Below are 12,449 nucleotides of genomic sequence, written 5' to 3'. Positions count from 1 at the left end.
CTCCACTTAAAGTTGACACTCGGTTACACAGAAATGACTTTTAATTTTTGTTTCAAGAAGCAGGGATGGATGACTTACAGAGCTCCCATTAAAAACTGGTGGAAGGGAAATTTCATAATTAAACTGAAAGTATAAAACCCCCATTTTGCAGTGTTTTACCCTTTCCCTTAGAAAGTCAGACATAACTTAAACCATTCCCAGAAATAAGACTCATCACCCGGAGAATCTGGAGTCTACATGAACAGACATACACAAACCGTCTAAAAAAATCGGCCGAGGGCGGTGTTGCCAGCCGGTTGTGTGGAGAGGCCGGGGGTTCCAGGGTGGGGAAGGACCCTGCCCGACGGGGCGGCCTGCCTCGGGGCTCTGGGCCTGGGGGCTCTGAAGACCCTCTCCTGGCTGCTGGAGCTGGTGGCTGGGGTCCCAGAGGGGCAGCTGTGCTACGTGGCTGGGCAGCCGCTGGCCCCCACTGCCCCCTGCACGCCCGCAGCACGAGGCCAGGAGACCAGGGCCTGGTTCACCACCAGATTCCGCATGCAGCCGCGGTAGGTTGGAGGCCGCGTCCAGGGTTCTGGGGGTGGGGGAGGGAGGGAGACGGGTTGGAGCAGAGGCCGGCATCCCACCAGGCTTCGGTCTCCCCGCCGGGGTGGAAAGCAGGGTGACCCCAGTGCCTGGTCCCCAGGGACAGCCTTCCTCCCTCCCCCTGCCCCCAGGCCGAGGCCACACTCACCAGGCAGGCCCCCGAGGTGCAGCGGCACTGGGGCGTCAGCCGGGGCGGCCGGCGCGGGGCCCAGGGTGTGGTTGCTCTGCAGGTCCACCTCCAGCCGGAGCCTGTTCCCGCCTTTGGTCACTGCCGGGCACAGGAGTTCCTTGGGGCCGGGCTGGGGCCCCCCTCACCAGCCAGCCACAGGACCAGGGGCCCTTTGCCCCTTTGCTCCGGCTTTTGAGTCCCTGCCTGATCCCCGCCCCAGGGGTCTACAGCTGCCCCCAGCGGGGGTGGGGTCAGGAGGGCCCAGCTCACCTGCTAGGCGGTGCCACCGCCCATCACACAGTGCCTCGGGGAGCGTCACCAGTGTGGAGAACTCGCCTGAGCCGTCATCTGCCCGCAGCAGGACCTGGGGCGGCAGCGGGTCAGGAGGGCCCTAGCAACCCAGATCTCGCCCTGAGGCTGCGGCCCAACCCGCTTACCTGCCTCCCCAGCACCCGCAGCTCCAGGTAGGGGGGCGCTGGGCCCCGGCCCAAGTGGAAGACGAGGCCGGTGGCTGTCTGGGGCCGCACCTCCAGCTCCAGGCCCAGGTCAGGCAGTGTGGCCCCCAGGGTGTCTGCAGGGAGGGGCCGTGAGAGGAGGAAGGCCTCGGCACCAGGCCCCCGCGCCCTGTTCTGGGCGTCACTCCCACCCCAGCCCAGGCATGTGGGGGACTGGGGGACGCCAGCAGGGGACAGACCTAGAGTGATGACTCCCCCGCTGCCTGCAAAGAACAGGCCCTTCTCCAGGGGACCGGAGAAGCAGGGTGTGGCCCCCACCACCCGGGTGGGAGCCCCCAGGAGTTGCCCGTCCAACTTCAGTCTCTTCACACAACCTCTGAACCCGGAGCGGCTGATGGCCACCTGTGTGGGCACAGAGGGGTGAGCTGGGTCAGGTGCCTGGGGTGCCGAGGAGGGCGGAGAGCGTCCAGCGGGGCAGGGGTGGGAGGCTGGGGCGAGGCGGCTCTCACCGGGAGCTGTGGGCTGTGGCCGCCAGCAGGGAGGCCCCCCACAAAGAGAGTGTGTGGCCGGGGGCCTTCCTCCCCCTGGTGCCGCCGGCCCGGCCCCTCCCGGCTCTGGGCCCAGACCCCGTCCGTCACCAGCTGGATCCGAGTCTTCTCCCAACGCACGGACACCTGGGAGTGGGAAGGCACGTCAGGATGGGAGCCCGCAGGGCCAGTGCCCCGCCCCGCCCCTGCGTCCCCTCTCCCCAGGCCCTCACTGTGTGCCACCGGCCAGTCCGTGAACGCTGGCGGCTCTGGACTCGGAGCTGGGGCCCAGGGCCTTCCGTCTGAGCGACAAAGCGTCCGTGGCTCAGGAAGAGGGCTAGGGAAGGGCTGCTGGCCGTCAGGGGGGCAGCGAAGAGCAAGAGCCCTCGGGGGGCGTGCGGGCGGATGAGCATGGAGAGCTGCGACCTGGAAGCCAGGCAGGGGCGTCAGCCAAGGCTGCCCCTACCCCAGCAGCCCCCTCTCCCCACCGCCGGCCCTGGCCTTACCAGTCACTGGTGGGGGGCGGGACGTGTGCAAACTCCAGGTGACTGGACAGGGGACCCCCAAACTGGTAGGCGTCTCGTATGGCCCTGCGGGGCCAGGGTGGCGAGCAGGAAGCGTCCTGGGCGGGCTGCCGGCTGCGGCGGGAGGCCTGGGGGGTCGGATGGGGATGAGGGAATGCAGGAATGCATGGAGGCCACCTTCTGCCTACCCCAGCCCCATGTCCCCACCTTCGTGGCCCGCAGTCCTCGCGGGCTCTGATCTGGCGCCTGGGTGCGAGGGGCCGGGACGCAGCCTGCGCTCACGTTGATACCCTCCAGGTTCTGCTGCAGGTCAAACACGCGCTGCGGCCCCAGGAGCCTGCGGAGGGCGGGGGTACGTGCGGGTCGGTGCTGGGCCGGGCCGGTGGGTCGTCACCAGCCCTCCCGGGGCCCGCTCAGCTCACCGCAGCACGAAAACATTGCTTATGCAGCCACTGAAGTTACGGAGGGCGTCCGGCTTGGGCAAGCCCCCCAGGAAGAGCTGACTCGACCCCTCAGGCTGGGGCTGGGGCCACGGCTCCCGGTGGGGCCTCATCTCCTGAAGCTGGTCATCCACATAGAGCCAGACCCTGGCGAGGAGAGCAGTGTTTCCCCCACCCTGCCCCCGACCCCGGCTCTACTGCGCCCCCTCCCTGGAGAGACCAGGTAAGCCTGACTCACCCTGTTCTGTTGCTGTAGAAAGTGACATAATGGGGGGCCCCGTCGGCAAAGCCTCGTCGCGTTTTCACCTCGGTCCTTGCAAGCCGGAGGGTCACGTGGCCCTGCTGCAGGGACACCTCGCATGGCCCGGTCTGGGGACAGTGGCTGGGTCAGCGGGCCAGGCCGGGGGCCCAGACTCCCTCCCTTGGGCCGCCAGCCCCGCCCTGCTGCCCCAGAGGTGGCGGGGCGGACGCACCGGGGACTCTCGGTGGAAGAGCAGCGCGTTGTCCTGGCTGCTGCGGAAGCCGAAGCCGGAGTAGACGTTGCCCGTGAGGGGCACGGCGTTGCTGGGGAGCGCCAGGCGCAGATAGCCGTGGCCGTGGAAAGTCATGGCCCGTCCCACCTGTGGGCAGGGTGACCGTAAGGGCCCGCGGCGGCCGGCGAGGGCGTGCAACTGGGGGAGGGAGGGGGCTCACCAGCAGGTCAGCGGTGCAGCCGGAGCTGATGCCCGTCGTGTTCAGCCTCTTGAGATCCACGTACTTGCCCAGAGCTTTGATGCCCTTGATGCAGCCGCGCACCGAGCCTCCGGAGGGGAAGAGCCGCCGCAGGCTGCGGGGAGGGTCCACGGGACGAGCGTCAGGGGTGGCCTCTCCCAGGCCCTGCCCACCACGCCCGCCCCACCCCAGGGCCAGTGCTCACCTCGGGGGCAGCTGGCTGGGTGGCACGCCCCCCAGGTAGTAGGCGTCAGCCAGCTCCAGCGTGCTGTCCTGCTCCACGCTGAACACCGTGGTCCTCTCCACGCGTACCAGCACGCGCTTCCGGCTGCCCCCCAGCAAGAACACCTGGACCTGGGAAGCGCCAGCACGGGGCGGCGCCTTCAGGGCGAGAGCTGCGACCCCCCTGCCCCTCCCCACGCCGGGCCCTCCCCGAGCCCAGCGGCTGCCCCCCAGCAAGAACACCTGGACCTGGGAAGCGCCAGCACGGGGTGGCGCCTTCAGGGCGAGAGCTGCGACCCCCCCTGCCCCTCCCCACGCCGGGCCCTCCCCGAGCCCAGCCCTACCGCTTTGCTGGTCGTGGTCAGAGGCGGCGGGCGCTGCAGTGGGTCGGCCTCCTTCAGGCCCGCGCCGAAGTCGTAGAGGAACACGAGGCTGCCTTCCCGCACGGCCAGGCACAGGAACTGGTCCTGGGGGGGGAGGGGAGGGTCAGCGTGGGCTGGGCGGGCTGGCGGGCCGGGCCGTGGGGACGGCGGACGTGCCTGGTGCCGCAGGAAGAACAGGATCCCGCTGTAGGACACAAGCCGCAGCTCCTGGTCGAAGCGTTTGGTGTTGCTCAGCTGGCTCTCCACGCTGATGCGGGCGAAGCCGGAGCCGTCCAGGTAGGAACCGTCCGTGAGCCACGGGTCCCCGGTCGACTTGGAGCTGCGGGTCAGAGGGGGCAGGGTCAGCCGAGGGCGGGCCGAGCCGCGGTGAGGGGGGGTCAGGCCGCACGTACCGCGCACAAGGCTTATCCACGGCTGTGTCCAGCTGGAAGGTCTTCTCGAAGTTGTAGAGACTGACCACCTCTTCGTTCAGCGTGTCCAGCTCGATGCAGCCCCGGTAGCCGGGAAAGCGCAGGGGTTCGGGGGGCTGTGGGCACAGCACATGGTCAGGGAGCCTCCCCGCCCAGGGACAGACCCAAGGGGAGGAACTCGGGCTACAGCGTGACGGACCGAAGCCAGACCCTAAGCAGGACTTCCTGGGACAGGGGTGCAGGGCGGGGTGGCCGCGCACCCAGGCCGCACGGGGCTCACCGTGAAGTTGCCAGGGTAGCCTCCCACGTAGAAGACAAAGTCATCCGGCTGCACACTGAGCAGCCCTTCGCCCCAAGGGGCCATCGTATCACCCTTGGTCTCTTGGACCATCTGATTCTCCACTGTGACAGACATATGGCCAAACTGGAGCGTCCTGAGGGCAGAAGTAAGAGAGGGAGGCGTGGCCACGCGGTCACGCTGGCGGTGGGGGGAGCACCGTGAGGGCCGGGCCTCCCACCTGTCAATGCTGACAGCTGCGAACTCTTCCCCGATGTCCTCGTCGATGCTGAGGGCCGTGGGGCCTGCCCCCCCGAGGCGGTACACCCAGTGCACCTTCTGTCCACGCAGAGCCACACCCATGTAGTCGCCGGTGGCCTGTGATGGCAGGAGACTCAGCGGGACAGGGACCCGGCGTGGGCCACCCGCTCCGGCCTGGCGCCCGGCTCCACCCAGCCCACCGAGCCCACCCGCTACCTGGCGGCTGCCCATGTACAGCACAAACTGGTCCCCGGCGACCTGGCCGGGCGGCGGCTCTGGGCTCTGCAGGTAGAACTTGAGGGCGGTGTAAGAGGCGAGGCTGGCGAGGTCCCGAGGGGTGCGCAGCTGCACCCCTGAGCTACCGTTGAACTTCATGGGCACCTTGACCTGAGTGGGGGCACAGAGCCCATGAGCGTCTGCCTCCTGGTCTCCCAGACGCCCACCTGGCCCTGGCACTCGCACCCACCTTATTGGCAGCACCCCGGGCCTGGGCAATGAGCTCCCGCACGCGGCCGATGCTGGCCGACAGGGCCAGGCTGGCGTTGTGCGTCCCACGGTTCTGCAGGAGGCTCAGCTTGGCCAGCAGCTGTGGCAGTGTCTTCTCCAGGGCGGACACTGCAGCGGGGGGGAGCGGACGTGGGGAGGCAGCCCTGAGCCCCTGGCCTCCCCACCCCGGCCCGCCCTCTTGTCAGGGCACCGTGCGCCAGGGCCCACCTGAGCGGCCTGCGTCGAGCACCACCCGGCCCAGGTCCTGGCTCTGCAGGCCCTTGTACTGGCCCTGCCACCGCTCCACGTTTTTCTGCATGTCTTGAAGCTGGGACTGCACGCGGGCGGCCGTGTCCTGGGCTTCGGTGACCACGGCCTTGGCATGGGCTATCTTCTTGCTTGTCTCCTCTGTGGCAGGCAGTGTGCAGGCTCAGCGGGGGGCCTCATCCCCATCTGGGGAGACCACTACAGACCCCCATGCCAAGACCAGCAACAGGGATGTCACCCCCGCCCCCGATCTCGTGAGAGCCTCAGGGCGGTGGAAACGCACCCTCCGTCCTCTCCCAGACGGCTCCTCCTGTGCCAGCCTCTCTCGCCACAGCTGGGTCACCCGTGTCGGCTCAGCCCCGCCTCCCCACGGCCCCCCCCTACCCCCGCCAACACCATCTCTCCTGAGCGCACCCTCCCCCGCAGAGTCCCCGTGGCCCCAACCCAGGCTTGTGGGGAAGGTCGACTCTCGAGTCGGCAGGGATCCCTCCCCTGCCCTGAGCCCTCCCGGCCCCCCGGCCCCCGAGCCCTCAGCTCCAGCCACGCTGGCCTCTGCTGCTGCCTCCACCTCCCCCGTCCCCACCTCCCCCAGATGCCCCAAGTCCCTGCCACACACTCCCGCCTGCCCCGCGCCACCTCTCTCCGCGCGCTCCCTGCCCCTTCCAGTTTTCACTTGCTGCCCGGGGCTACGTTCGTTTGGCATCTGTCTCCGACCAGAAGCAGATCCCCAGGGCTGGGGAGGGTCCCCAGGGTTGGAGCTGCCCACACAGGGGTCCCCCTCAGTTGCCCCGGCCACCGCTCCGGACGGCACAAGTGTGAACATGTCCCCCATCAGAGCCTACTGGACAGACTGGCTGATGTCTATCCGGACAGGTGTCTCTTCAGTTCTGGGGACAAGCAGTGAGGGCGGGGGCAGGAAGGAGACCCACCCTACCTGTGTCCATAGCCAGCATGGCCTGCACCTCCCGGAGTCGGGCCGCCAGCTGTTCCTTCCTGGCCCGGGCATCGCGGAGCCGGGTCCCGGTGCCCTGGAGGGTGGCCCACGCTGCGGGGCAGGCAGCCTCAGTCCCGAGGAGCCCCCGCCCCCAGGGTACAGGTGCAGCCCATTTCAGTCCTCCCTCCTGACCAGGGAGGATGAAGGCTCACATGCACACGGTCAGATGGAGACATCCGGACACGAGGGCCCTCGGCTCAGGGGGTGGCACCGGTGCCCAAGTCTTGGGGCAGCCTCCTGGGGCCACAGCCAAGGGAATTATTCCCATTTTACAGGTGAAACAATGGAGGCTCAGAAAAGCTGAGCCGTTGCTCGTGGCCACCAGTGCCCTGAGGTGCTAGCAGCAGAGGGCGCACCCCACTGCCCACTCCCCACCCGCTCCTCCTCGACGGCCTGGCATGCACACGGCCCTCAGCCAGGACATCAGGGAAACCATCAGCCGGGCCCCACGTCCCCTTCCCCAGGCCCTTCCACGTCCTGGGGGCGTGTCACGAGGCCAGGGTGGGTGGTGGGCCTTCGCAGAGCTCCCAGGGACGCACTCGCCGAGCAGTGGGGAAAATTCCCACAGAGGGCAGCCGCGACCCTGGTTCACACGGTGATGACCCACATGGCCAGAAGGTGAGGGTCCCCACGGAGCCCGGACGCCCAGCTGGACCCGGCACTCACCGAGGCCCAGCCTCCGCTGCCCCCCAAGGACGGCCTCCTCCAGGGCACCGCTGTCCGCCAGCAGCTGCCGGGCTCGGGACGCCAGGCCCCGTTGCACGACTACCTGTAGACACAGAGAAACGGGATGCAGTTCACACCTGCCCGGCCGAGCCGCGAGGGAACGGGCTCCCGCCGGGGCTGTGGGGGGCGTCAGGGCCTCACCGCCCATATACGGCTCGCCTGCTGCTGTGCCTGGCCGGCGGCACCCTCGGCGGCCCGCACGGCTTGCAGAATGCTGCTGTAGGCGGTGGCGGCCTCGACGGCACGCTGGATGAAGCGGTCCTGGTTGACCCCCTGGATGATGCTGTGAGGGGAAGCAGGGAGGATCCCAGGGTGCGGGTGGGGGCTCCGCCCACCTCACGGGCCTCCGCCTGCCCGGCGGCTCTAGACTCCCGGCCTTGCACCGCCCTGTGTGCCTGTCCTGCTTCTTCCTGCCACCCTGGGCCCAGACTTCTGCCCGGCCCCTGCAGGGACACTGGCCTCTCCTTCTAAGAGCCCTCCCAGACCAGCTAGGCCACCTCCAGGCCCTGGCTGCATGCCCCCGGGCACCCTCTTTGGGCCCAGTACCTGGAAAGGTTGAGCGCCAGCTGGTCCAGCTGCCAGGCGTGGGCCTCGGCGGCCTCCACCAGGTCCACCTTGCTGCTCGCCGGGGAGAAGGCCCGCATCTTCTCGAGCAGGGGCGTCTGGGCCCCGTCCAGGCTGGCAGCAAGGCGCTCGTACTCCTGGGGGTGGGTGGCCTTAGGTGGGACCCTCGTCCCCATCCCCTACCCACCCCCACCTGATCTGCCCCCGCCCAGCGTGCAGCCCTTTGGGACGGGGGGCAGGGTGCTCACCTCCTTGGCCTGGTCCATGCCGCGCAGAAGCTCAGTGAGCCGGACCAGGGTGTCTCTGGCGGCCTGCAGAGTGGCCCCCAGAGTGGCATTGTCCCGGAACAGCTCCTGTTTCCGTTGCTGGAGACGATGGGGAGTGAGGAAGACGTGATAGAACAAGGATGAGGCAGGAAAATGAAGGGGTGGGGTGACAGGGTAGCGGATGATGAGTATGAGTGAGCGGGGGCTGGGGGAGGGGGGGCGGCGGGGCTGGGGGGCCGCGGGGCAGGCTCCCTACCAGGGCTTCCTCCAGCCGCTCCTGGTTGCGGCTGTTGAGCTCCTCCGCCTCCCGGGTAGTGCCCACCGCCCTGTTCAGGGCTTCCCGCAGGTCCATGAGTCCGGCCTCATGCTGGGCCAGCTGGTCTCGGATGCGTGCTACCAGCGCCTGGTTCCTCTCCCAACGCCTGGTCAGCTGCTCCTGCACGTGGGCCAGCACTGGCCAAGGCCCAGTGCAGGAACGGTCACTTGGGCAGTGACTCCTGGTGCCTGCCAGTCCCCGTCCACCCTCCCACGCTGACGGGATGCCACTCCAGGCCGACCTCAGCCCCAGAGCCCCCAGCCGGGTCCTCACCCCTCCCGTCTCTGCCCTGCTGGGGCCGACACCACTCACGTCTCTGGGCCTCCCCCAGCTCAGCCTCAGCGGCGGCTCGCGGAACCCCCAGGTCACGGGCCTGCATCTCCCAGAGCAGCCGTTCCACCTCGGCCAGTGTCCGGCGCAGCTGCTCACCCGACAGGGCTGAGGCGTTGGCTGGTGACAGGCGGTCCGTCTGGGACTCGAGCTCTGTGTGGGTTTGGGGAACGGGCTGTCAGGGCCCAGGGCTGGCCTGCTGCCCGGGCACACCTCTGCCACTAGCTTCCGAGCCAGAAACGCCCAGCCGAGCATCTTCAGATAACCCCCGTGTAACCCGGCGTGCCCTGGACGGCCCCCAGAGCTCCTGGCTCCAGGCCGCGACTTGCAGGTCTGCCCGGCCCTCCCGCCCACCCGCCCCCCGTATCCCCACCACTGCCGTCTGCTCAGCCCACGGGCGGGGGCACTGGCCCGTCTTGTGGGGCCCGCATGCCCCCACCTCCCAGCCCGGACCCACTGTTTCCGCGGCCGAGGCCCATCTCCCTGTCTTAACATCCAAACAGGCCGAGCCCCCTGGAGGCACGCCCCCTGCCCTGACTCTCCCCGCCCTGCCCAGGTGGGCCAGCCCCTACCGCTCAGGGCGCGGTCCACAGCCCGGACGGCTGCCAGCAGCGTCTGTGCCCGGCCCAGCGTGGCCTCGGTGCTGTCCAGAAGCTGGCCGGCCTGGGCTCGGGCCCCTGTGGCCTGTGGATGAAGTACCCATCAGGCCTCGAGCCTGAGCTGCGGGTCAGGGGTGACGCTGGATGGTTTGGGGCCCGGGGAGAGAGGCCTCTTGGGGAGGAGTCTGCTGAGGGGAAGCGGTCCCGGGGAAGGGCTTTCCTGGAGGAGGAGCATTCCAGGGAGTGGGTTCCCCAAGCGCCTGCCTGGCCGTCCAGCTGCTGCACGTCCTGCCCGAGGCTTGAGGTCTGTCGTTCCAGTGCCTCCAGCTGCTGTGCAGTCTCGTGGCGGGGGCCAGGGGGTTTCCGGAGCTGGCTCTGCGGGGAGGGGAAGGTGAGAGCCTGCGACCTGGGAAGGGGAGGCTGGGGGGGCGGGGCCGGGCCGGGCAGTACCTGCAGGTCGGCGATGGAGGCGTTCAGCCTGTGCAGCCGGGCCCAGACCACGGAGCTGGCATTGACGCCACGCAGCTGCTCCCGGATGGCGGGGAGGAGAGCGCCGGCCCGCTCCAGGTCGTCCAGGAGCAACACCACACAGTGGTCACACACTGCGGGCAGGGGGCAGGTGGGCGTGGGGTGAGGGGTGGGCCTGAGGCCACCAGAGAGTCATAGGGTTGGCGAGCTAGAAGCGGGTCACTAGGGGTCCCGGAGATGGAACGGGGTACTGAGCTAGGCTGAGGGTTACGAGGTTAGTGGGTGTCAGAGGTCAGCGTGGGGGTCTCAGGGTCAACAGGAGAACAGCCGTGGGGTCTCTCAGAAAATTGACAAGGAGCGCTGGGACCAGAGAACTGATCTGGAGGTGGAGGTGAACGTCGGGGTCACCAAGTCAGCATGGCACTGGGACCGGCACCATCCCAGATGGAGTTGGGAGGGGCGGGGGAGCCGGGTGTGGCCAGGCGGCTGGGGGCAGTGGGGAGGGCAGGGACACACCTTCGCAGTGCACGCCGTGGCCCCCAGGCCCTCCTGGCATGGGCACCTGGTGCTGGTGGCTGCAGGTGTCACAGCGCTCCCCACTGAGCCCCTGGGGGCACGTGCAGCGGCCTGTGTGGACGTCACAGTGGCCGCCCTGGCACTGGCAGCCTGGGGTGGGAGGGGTGGGGTGAGTGGCCGGCTGAGGGCCCTGGGGTACTCCTCGCTGCCCCGAGGTGTCCCGCCGGCCTGCACTCACGCCTGCAGCCCTGCTCAGGGAGCCCCCAGTGGCCGGGGGCACACTCGCGGCACTGGAGACCCCCAGTCCCTGGCCGGCAGTGGCACTGCCCACTCTGGGGGTGGCACTCGGAGCCCTCGGCAGCTGGTCCACAGGCGCATGGGCGGCAGCCCCCGCAGCCCTCAAAGCCGAAGTGTCCTTCCTGGGGGCACAAACTGCAGTCAGGGCTCTGCCCAGCTCGTAAGACCCAGCTTCCTTCAGCCCTGAGAGCCTGCACCTCCAGCCATGATGTCCTGCCCCTACACCCATACCCCATCCCTCTGGCCCCGAGCCCCGCCCCTACACCAAGGCCCCGCCCCACAGCCACAAAACCCCACCCCCACACCAAGGCCCCACCCACCCTGGCAGCTCTACCTGACAGTGGTCGCAGCGCTGACCAGTCACACCCGCTTTGCACAGGCAATGCCCAGTATGGGGATCACAGGCCTCCGTCCCACACGGGGAGCAGTCACACCCTGCAGAAGGGTGGCTGTGACAGTAGCCCTGACCCCCACCCCAGCCTCTTCCCTCCCACCCTGGGAAGCCCTTACTGGGCACCTACTCCACATGCATCTCCATCCCACCCCAAGTGAAGCCCCCAGGCCCTCACTTTTCATCACCTCCCTGCTCCACCTAGGTCCAAACCATGCAGCTGCCTGCTCACCGGCCCATTGTGCCCGCCTGCCTCCCCTGCAGCCTGGGCTCAGCCAGAGGACCCGTCAGAGCCCTCGTGGGGTGCCCTCCCTCAGGAGAGGCCAGAGTCCCCAAATGACCCTTGGCCTGGCCGTGGGGTCACCTGACCGTGAGTCCTGGGGGCCTGGTCGGGTCCACCCTGTCCACGCTGGGCCCGGCCCGGGACACAGCCTGCTCCGGGTGGGACACCCAGAGGCCCTTCAGCCCCGCCCTCCCTGCCTACGGGTGCAGTTGCCGGGCAGCAGGGCGTTGCCGTAGAAGCCGGGGGCGCAGCTCTCGCAGCGGGGCCCGGTGGTGTGGCGCAGGCAGCCGCGGCAGGCGCCCGTCAGGGGGTCGCAGTCGCTGAAGAGCATGTTAGGGTCGCCGTTGCCGCTGCAGTCGCAGGGCTGGCACGAGCTGCCCAGCACCAGGGGGTTCCCAAAGAAGCCGGGTGCGCACCTGGCGGGGGGGGATCATGGCTGATGCTGGCAGGCAACGCAGCGTCCCCGGGGCCACGCACGCAGACCCCGCCCCAGTCAGGCACCCGCCTGCCCAGCTCACCGCTCGCAGGAGGCCCCAGCATAGCCGGGTCTGCAGAGACACTGGGCGCGGCCACCTCGCAGGATGCAGCCTGTGGCGAAGCTGCAGAGATGGAGGTGGTCGTTATACCCCAGCACGCTCCAGGTGAGCACCAGGTAAGCGGGGGGGGGGGGGGGGGGGGGGCGTCCCCACTTCATGGGCCTACCCCGGATGCCCCGGCCTCCACAGAGGGCAGTGCTGACCCCCAACCAGGTAGGGGTGGTGGTATTCCATTCCGGGTCTTTAAGGACTTTGGCCCACCGGTCAATGGCCGGGGCCCTGGAGGGGCTGTGGCCCAGCTTACTTGTTGGAAGGCACAGCCAGAGGGCAAGGGCAGCTGATGCAGGGGGCCGCAGGGTCCTCAGGTCCGCTGCGCACGAAGCCGGCCTGGCAGCGCTCGCAGTGGTCGCCCTCGGTGTCGTGCTGGCAGCCCTGGGGCAGACGGGACA

The 12,449-nt window shown here is 68.9% G+C and overlaps 1 protein-coding gene across 2 annotated transcripts in view; it reads right to left on the bottom strand.

The window, feature by feature from the left end:
- Window positions 1-23: 23 nt before the first annotated feature.
- The window catches only part of LAMA5 (laminin subunit alpha 5), a 52,694-nt gene continuing 40,268 nt past the window's right edge, over window positions 24-12,449 (bottom strand). For both annotated transcript variants that reach the window (XM_032604344.1, XM_032604345.1), the window contains exons 43-80: window positions 12,305-12,432; window positions 11,983-12,063; window positions 11,666-11,880; window positions 11,125-11,225; window positions 10,732-10,912; window positions 10,494-10,643; window positions 9,960-10,111; window positions 9,774-9,884; window positions 9,483-9,594; window positions 8,893-9,063; window positions 8,521-8,717; window positions 8,247-8,363; window positions 7,981-8,135; window positions 7,576-7,717; window positions 7,375-7,477; window positions 6,649-6,759; window positions 5,676-5,855; window positions 5,428-5,576; window positions 5,178-5,348; window positions 4,942-5,078; window positions 4,704-4,857; window positions 4,406-4,539; window positions 4,170-4,332; window positions 3,975-4,097; window positions 3,614-3,762; window positions 3,391-3,523; window positions 3,171-3,317; window positions 2,936-3,066; window positions 2,680-2,844; window positions 2,465-2,594; window positions 2,240-2,385; window positions 1,967-2,159; window positions 1,716-1,880; window positions 1,446-1,608; window positions 1,189-1,322; window positions 1,022-1,115; window positions 731-850; window positions 24-571 (exon numbers count right to left, since the gene is read on the bottom strand). In XM_032604344.1, the coding sequence (XP_032460235.1) occupies window positions 441-571; window positions 731-850; window positions 1,022-1,115; window positions 1,189-1,322; window positions 1,446-1,608; window positions 1,716-1,880; window positions 1,967-2,159; window positions 2,240-2,385; window positions 2,465-2,594; window positions 2,680-2,844; window positions 2,936-3,066; window positions 3,171-3,317; window positions 3,391-3,523; window positions 3,614-3,762; window positions 3,975-4,097; window positions 4,170-4,332; window positions 4,406-4,539; window positions 4,704-4,857; window positions 4,942-5,078; window positions 5,178-5,348; window positions 5,428-5,576; window positions 5,676-5,855; window positions 6,649-6,759; window positions 7,375-7,477; window positions 7,576-7,717; window positions 7,981-8,135; window positions 8,247-8,363; window positions 8,521-8,717; window positions 8,893-9,063; window positions 9,483-9,594; window positions 9,774-9,884; window positions 9,960-10,111; window positions 10,494-10,643; window positions 10,732-10,912; window positions 11,125-11,225; window positions 11,666-11,880; window positions 11,983-12,063; window positions 12,305-12,432 (5,439 nt within the window). In that variant the 3' untranslated portion in view covers window positions 24-440. The remainder of the gene's footprint in view (window positions 572-730; window positions 851-1,021; window positions 1,116-1,188; window positions 1,323-1,445; window positions 1,609-1,715; window positions 1,881-1,966; window positions 2,160-2,239; window positions 2,386-2,464; window positions 2,595-2,679; window positions 2,845-2,935; window positions 3,067-3,170; window positions 3,318-3,390; window positions 3,524-3,613; window positions 3,763-3,974; window positions 4,098-4,169; window positions 4,333-4,405; window positions 4,540-4,703; window positions 4,858-4,941; window positions 5,079-5,177; window positions 5,349-5,427; window positions 5,577-5,675; window positions 5,856-6,648; window positions 6,760-7,374; window positions 7,478-7,575; window positions 7,718-7,980; window positions 8,136-8,246; window positions 8,364-8,520; window positions 8,718-8,892; window positions 9,064-9,482; window positions 9,595-9,773; window positions 9,885-9,959; window positions 10,112-10,493; window positions 10,644-10,731; window positions 10,913-11,124; window positions 11,226-11,665; window positions 11,881-11,982; window positions 12,064-12,304; window positions 12,433-12,449) is intronic.

The sequence above is a fragment of the Phocoena sinus genome, chromosome 15, assembly GCF_008692025.1.
Source record: "Phocoena sinus isolate mPhoSin1 chromosome 15, mPhoSin1.pri, whole genome shotgun sequence".
Classification (NCBI taxonomy): Eukaryota; Metazoa; Chordata; class Mammalia; order Artiodactyla; family Phocoenidae; genus Phocoena; species Phocoena sinus.
This window is presented reverse-complemented; position numbering and strand designations above follow the sequence as displayed.